This window comes from Enhydra lutris, unplaced genomic scaffold (genome assembly GCF_002288905.1).
Source record: "Enhydra lutris kenyoni isolate GAN:26980312 unplaced genomic scaffold, ASM228890v2 scaffoldscaffold1158, whole genome shotgun sequence".
In the NCBI taxonomy this organism is placed as follows: domain Eukaryota; kingdom Metazoa; phylum Chordata; class Mammalia; order Carnivora; family Mustelidae; genus Enhydra; species Enhydra lutris.
Genome location: NW_019155242.1, coordinates 1 through 6682, shown reverse-complemented (window position 1 = coordinate 6682; position 6682 = coordinate 1). Strand labels below are relative to the sequence as shown.

General features: G+C 49.8%; 1 protein-coding gene across 7 annotated transcripts; it reads right to left on the bottom strand.

The window, feature by feature from the left end:
* Nucleotides 1–2722: 2722 nt before the first annotated feature.
* On the bottom strand, nt 2723–6682 carry LOC111140437. Of its 7 annotated transcripts, none has more exons than XR_002640150.1 (4): nt 6666–6681; nt 6389–6436; nt 3586–4046; nt 2723–3329 (listed from the first exon to the last, which is right to left on the bottom strand). XR_002640150.1 is itself a non-coding variant. In XM_022492690.1 (4 exons), exons 1-4 carry the CDS (start codon nt 6454–6456, stop codon nt 2964–2966), a joined length of 609 nt encoding a protein of 202 aa, XP_022348398.1. In that variant the 5' UTR covers nt 6457–6659; the 3' UTR covers nt 2723–2963. The 7 variants fall into 7 exon arrangements, 3 of the variants coding, with proteins under 3 accessions (XP_022348398.1, XP_022348399.1, XP_022348400.1); XR_002640151.1 differs by having other exon boundaries at nt 3586–4275; nt 6666–6677; XM_022492690.1 differs by lacking the exon at nt 6666–6681 and having other exon boundaries at nt 3586–3666; nt 3953–4046; nt 6389–6659.

Sequence of the window (6682 nt, the reverse complement as noted above, 5' to 3'; positions counted from 1 at the left end):
GCAGGTCCCTCTTCCCCAAGTCCTCTGTTATGCCTGAGGTGGCCCACCAGGGCCTCAGGACATGGAAGAACAGAGTAAAGAAGGTCAGGGGGCTGTATGGGGACATTTGGGGGTGGGGAAAATCCTTTGGGCCATGCAGTGGGCTAAATAATGACCCCAAACATACCCAGGTCTTAATCCGTGGAAACTAGATGTTACCTTACAGGAAATAAGGTCTTGGCAGATGGGATGAAGTTAGGGATCTGGACTGTGGAGATCATTGTAGATTATCTGGGTTGGGTCCTAACTCTATCAGAGTGTCCTTCTAAAGGGGAAACAGAGGGTGACTTTCTGCACACAGAGCAGCATGAGGGAACATGACCACAGAGACCCAGAGTGGAGCAGTGACTCCCCAGGTTAAGGCATACTGGCAGCCACCATCACCCCCCAAGAAGCAGGAGAAGGATTCTCTCCTTGAGCCTCTGGAAAACGTGGAGCTCAACCACTCTTGATTTCTGTGCAGCAACCCTGATTTGGGATTCTGGGGTTCAGGACATGGCTCCCAAAATGTGTGACCTTGGCTTCCTGACCCTTTCAGGAGGAAGGAATTTGAGAACTGGCAGGTGGAGGAAGGACTTTGTGACTTTTCCCTCCCTCTACCCAGAGGAAAGGAACATCACAAGTCTGATGACAGATGGACAGAGGGATGGATCCGGCAAGCAGGTTTCTTCAAGCCACTTCAGTTACCACCCACAGCTCAAACCGTTTGTTCTCCCAGGTGTGGCTCCAACTTTCTACTCTTCGGTAAATCTAGCAACAACCCCTCAGGTTTAGCCATTTATTGGGGTCTTCACTTCTTTATGAAGGCTCCTGTGCCACATAAACCTCATATGAAATACATTTGTACACTTTCCTCTGGTTCACCTGTCCTGTGTTACAGAGTCCCAGGGAGATCTCAGCAGGGCAGAGGGAAACAACGTATGTCCTTCATATCACAGCTTTCTGACCTCCCTGTGAGAGCTTACATTTCTTTTGTCTTAAGATCCCAAGAGTGTGGCATTTGATACTGGGGCCCGAGGAAGTTAATACAGACAGGTAATCAGAGATGCTCCCTCCAGGGGGAAGGCAGAAAAGGCAGAAGCTCTCCTTCTCTGGAGCCTTGCTCTGCTCCTCTTTGCAGCAAAGTCCTCACAGGGTTGTCTGTACCCCTTCTTCCATCTCCCCTCATCTGACTTTCCTGAACTTCCTCCAACCACATCTTCACCCCTTTCCTGCCCCTTATGTCAAATATGCCATTATTTGGTCCCCAGTGACAAACTTGTCTCCAAGTGCCTCATTTTCTCTATGTACAATCAGTCCCTTTCCTCCCTATTGATTATGTCCTTCCAGGAGCTGCGGGATTTGTCATCTCTGCCTGGAAGGACCCCTCTGCTGATTCCAGACAGTCATAGCCTGCTCCATCCCTGACATTCTCAGAATGAAAATCTCTAAAGTCTTTGACCCCATCCTGCCAGATGCTCAGAGAAGACACTGGTCTTCATACTTGCTCCTCTTTTTACCCCTACCTCCCCCGAATCATTTAGAAATCCTGGGGGGGGGGTGTTTTGTTTTGTTGTTGTTTTGTTTTTTAAGATTTTTATTTATTTATTTGACAGAGAGAGATCACAAGTAGGCAGAGACACAGGCAGAAAGAGAGAGAGGGAGAAGCAGGCTCCCTGCTGAGCAGAGAGCCTGATGTAGAGCTCGATCCCGGGACCCTGAGATCATGACCTGAGTCAAAGGCAGAGGCTTTAACCACTGAGCCACCCAGGTGCCCCCAAAATCCTGTTTGTTCTATCATCATTCTATATCCAAAAATAAAGCCCCCACTCTCCGTGGTTGGAGCCAGCATCGTGTCCCACCTGGGGCACCAGCAGTACCCTCCGAATCCCTGTCTTGCCATCGTGGACGACTCTGGCTGCTCCTGAGCAGAACAGCCGTGGGGATCCTACTGAAAGGAAAGTTCAGTCATATCTCTGCTCTCCTCAAAGGCTTCCAGATTCTTGCATTTTCTTTTTTTTTTTTTTTGAGCTTTCTATCTTTTCTTTTATAATTTTTTTCTTTTTTTTTATACATATAATGTATTATTAGCCCCAGGGTACAGGTCTGTGAATCGTCACATTTACACACTTCACAGCACTCACCATAGCACATACCCTCCCCAATGTCCTAACCCCACCACCTTCTCCCTACCTGTCCCCACCACCCCCCTCAGTCAGATTCTTGCATTTTCTGCAAGGCTCACATGATTTGCACCAGGAGGATGTCTGCACCTCTGTGGGCTCTACACTCCTACCCCTGGGTCTCCACCCCCATGAGGTTTCCAATTCCTCAAGGTCTCCACACCCTCAGGGTCTGCATCCCATGGGGTCTGCACCCCCAGTCCCACAGGGTCTGCACCCCCACCAGATCAGCCCCATCATCCCAGCATCCTTACCTTGCACTCCTGTGCTCTCAACCCCATCCTCTTGTTTCCACACCAGCCCTCTTCCTGTCTCAGAGTGACTTCACTCACCTTTCCCCATTGTCCATTTCTTGGGATAATTTTCTCTCAGGAAAATACAGAACCTACTCTGTCACCTGACTTCAAGGCTTTGCTCAAATGTCACCTCCTCAGCTCTTAGTTCCAGAACATGGTCCCCAATATGCCATGTGCGCTCAGTCTGCATGACTTTTCTGCAAACACATATTCTACCCAAAGTGATCTAATATTATTTCTTATTTATTTCTTTTGATTTCTTGTCTCCAGAATGACAGTTCTTGATGACAGAGATTTTGTTGTGTTCACTGATGCACCCGAAACCAAAACAAGGTGGCACATAGTAGGTGTTCAGTAGTACTTGCTGAAGGAGTCTATTCTTAACTGAATACGACTTGATTCAAAATCGTGTGAGTCACACACACACACGGGGCTAGTTGGCTTTTAAGACTGAGCCTGAAGATGATTAGGACTTGGAGATGCAGGGTTGGGGAGGAAAGGGCACTTCAGGAGAAGGAAGGGCACATGCAAAACCTTGGCCCAGCTTGTTGTGGAGATGTTGCAAGACGCAGGGAGAGGTAGAGATCCCGGTGGAGGGTCCAGTGGGGAGCGGACCATGCCAGGCCTTCAAACCCAGCCTTGGTCTTGGCCCTGGAGAGGATCCATAGCTCTTCATGCTGTGGAGGAGGTGGATGATAATGGTCTCCCAAGACTCAATGTGCTGAGGAGAGAGAGGGAGGCTGGAGGCAGGTGGGTCAGAAGTCTGGGGAAGAAAGGAGGCCACAGGTGCAAGTAAGGTCAGGATGGGGCGGAGACTGGCAGCAGGATGAGCCTAGGAGGAAGGATGGGCAAAACTGAGTGATGTATGGGTCAGGCAGAAGGGAGGGAGGTCACAGTGGAGAACCACACCCCAGTTCTGGCCTTAGAGAGGAGAGCCCTGTCAACCATGTGAGGGAAACCCCGTAGAGAAGTGGCTTTGGGAGGAATGTGGCAGCTCAATTCTGGCCATGCTGAGTGGAGCAAGGCTGGGGCCATCCTGGAGCAGGTGTTGGTGGGATGTTGGGTGGTGAGCTGCCCACGTCACTCACCTGAGGGATTAACTGGGGGTGGGCTTTGCCTCCTCCAGGCCCCCTGCAGGCCTGGCTGTCTCCTTCCTGAGGAACCTCACTCTGAGGGAAGAGATCAGGGTCTTTCAGTCTAATCATGGGGGTGCAGGGTGAACTGATTCACCCGTGTTGCCAGTTAAGCGTTTGGAGAGGTGACTGAGGTAAGAGAGGGCATGTCTTGTCCCACAGATTACCTTGAGCTGAGCAGGGACATCCCCTCACGGACACTCAGTGGAATCCTCCTTCCTGCCCCAACCTCAGCCTGTTCAGTTCCTCCTGCACCCTTCTGGGATTCAGCCACACGCCCCCGCCCTCCCTACCTCTCCCCTTCCCCTGGGGCAGTGCTCACATGAGGATGACGAGACAGAGCAGGAGAAACAGGGTCTTGACAGCTGCTTCTGCAATGGCCACCAGAACCAACTCTGCCATGGGCTCTGATTTTACTGTAGGGACATGGGACGAGGACAGATTCATGGGCTTGAACGCGGCCCTGTGTCCTTCACTCCAGCACGACTCTGGCCGTTGGTTCTCCAAGCCTTCCTGCATCACTGGATGTGGGACCGTCTGTTTCTGGGGCTCACCCCACCTCATACACTGCCCTTCCAGCAGGAGGACTGGACAAATACGCAAAAGCTGGACTTCATCAAAGTGAATCGTCTTGTTCACTTGATCCTATTGAGAATGTAAGAAGGCAACCTACGTATTGGGAGGAAATACTAGCCAATCACAGATCTGATAAAGGTGTAGTGTGTAGCACATATAAGGAACACTTACTCAACTACAAAAAGGCAACCAACCCACTTCAAAAATGGACAAAGGACTTCAAAAGTTTCTCCAGAGAAGATATGCCAATGATAAAAATGTCCATGTAAAAACGAATGACATTAGTCATTACAAAATGCAAATCAGACCACACTGGGACAGTCCCTCACACCCACAAGTATTCTATAATTATTTTGAAAAGGAAAACAACAATGTTGGGAAGAGTGTGTAGAAAAGGGAACCCTCACACACTTGTGGTGGGGGTGAAAAACGGTGCTGCCACTGTGGGAAACAGTCTGGCATTATCCTCAAAACCTTAAAACACAGAAACTACCCTTGGACCCCGCATTTCCACTCCTGGACATATGCTCGAGAAAACTTAAGAGAGTGTTCAAACAAAAACGTGTCCTCCAGTGTTCTTAGCATTATCATAGCCCCAAACAGAAACCACCCACATGTCCATCGCCTGATCAGTGGTTGGATAGAACATGGGACATCCATGCAATAGAATAGTATCCAGACAAAAAAGAATTAGTACTCATACAAGCTCTATGGATGATCCTTGAAAATGTTTGGTAAAATGAAAGTCAGACACAAGAGTCCATGGTTTGTGGGATTTCGTTTAGTTGACATGTTCCCAGTGGGCAAATCCGCAGACACAGAAGGCAGGTTCCTGGTTGCAGGGGGTCAGGAGGAGGAGGAGTAGGGAATGACTGTCTAAGAGGCAGGGGGTTTCCCATTAGGGATGATAACAATGCAGTGGGGGGGTGGGTGGAGTCAGGTAGTAGTGATGGTCCTACAACACTTTGAACGTCCCCAGAACCACCTATTGTACACTTCGAAATGGCCAAAATAGCACGTTTTCTTACAGGTGAATTTTTCCTCAAGGACACAATACTGCATATATATAAAAAATACTGTATAACAGTTTCCACCTGGTACTGGCAAAGATCAGAACATTCACCCCATGGAGGGTTGGTGAAAACATAGGTTTTGACCCTGGCTATTGGGAAAATAAACTCGTCCACCCTCCGTGGAGAAAACTTTGCCCTGTCTCTCAAGAGACAAAGACAAAGAACCTATGATTGAGCTATTTTGGTTTTAAGAATGTAGCCCATAGGGGCACCTGGGTGGCTCAGTGGGTTAAGGCCTCTGCCTTCGGCTCTGGTCATGATCCCAGGGTCCTGGGATCGAGCCTCGCATCGGGCTCTCTGCTCAGCAGGGAGCCTGCTTCCTCCTCTCTCTCTGCCTGCCTCTCTGCCTACTTGTGATCTCTGTCTGTCAAATAAATAAATAAAATCTTTAAAAAAAAGAATGTACCCCATAGATACACACACACACACACACACACACACACACACACACACACACGGGCACGCGTACAAGAAATGAGATGCAAGAGTATGGAGTACAGTGTTGCAGTGTTTCTGTTGGTAGAAGAAAATGAATGCCATGATTTTCCATTAAGAGAAGACACACTGGGATGCCTGGGTGCTTAGTGGGTTAAAGTCTCTGCCCTAAGCTCAGGTCATGATCTCAGGGTCCTGGGATTGAGCCCCGCATCGCAAACACACTAAGACTCAGAGCAGCCCATGGACACTGGCTACTTCCCAGGAGGAAATTGTATGTCTAAGGACAGAATCTCCTGTACATTTTGGATGTTTGTCCGTGTGAATATATTACGTGTCGGAAGTACTTAAAAAAGCAGCTGTTGGGGAGAATAAAAGATGCGACAGGAGGAGTCATCAGGAGATGCATGATAAGGGGCGGATCTGCTGGGTTCACGTTGCCCTGTTCTCCCTTCTCCCGATGATGGGGTGGGGAGGTGGCAGAAGAGAAGAGGGGAGTCGATGGGGACAGCAGCTCACAGGGCCACGGTGCCTGGGGAGGGAGAGGAAACACTGGCTTCACCCACAGGGGGTCTAGGCCATCTCCATGAGTGCAGAAAGTGGAAGGGACACGACTCTGTGCTGAGGTTTGAAAAACCCCACTCTCTATACCCAGGGAGGAGGCTCCTTCCTACCTGGGCTGTGTTCCAGGCAGACACCAGTTGTTGGGTTCTGTGCGGCACCTGGGATGGGAAGAGGGCATTTCCCTCTTCAGTGAGGTGGGGGCGTGTGAGATACATGTAGGTATCTTCTCCTCACCCCCAGAAACCACAGAAACACAGGAGGGACAGGGCTTGAGTCCTTCTAGGTCCCACACTCAGACAGACCTTCCAGTAAAACTAGAGGCTCCCCAAACTGACCTTCCTGCCCCTCACCCCTTCGGGGAATTGGGCATCCTTGCCCCACACTCACAGGTGACATTGAGCTGG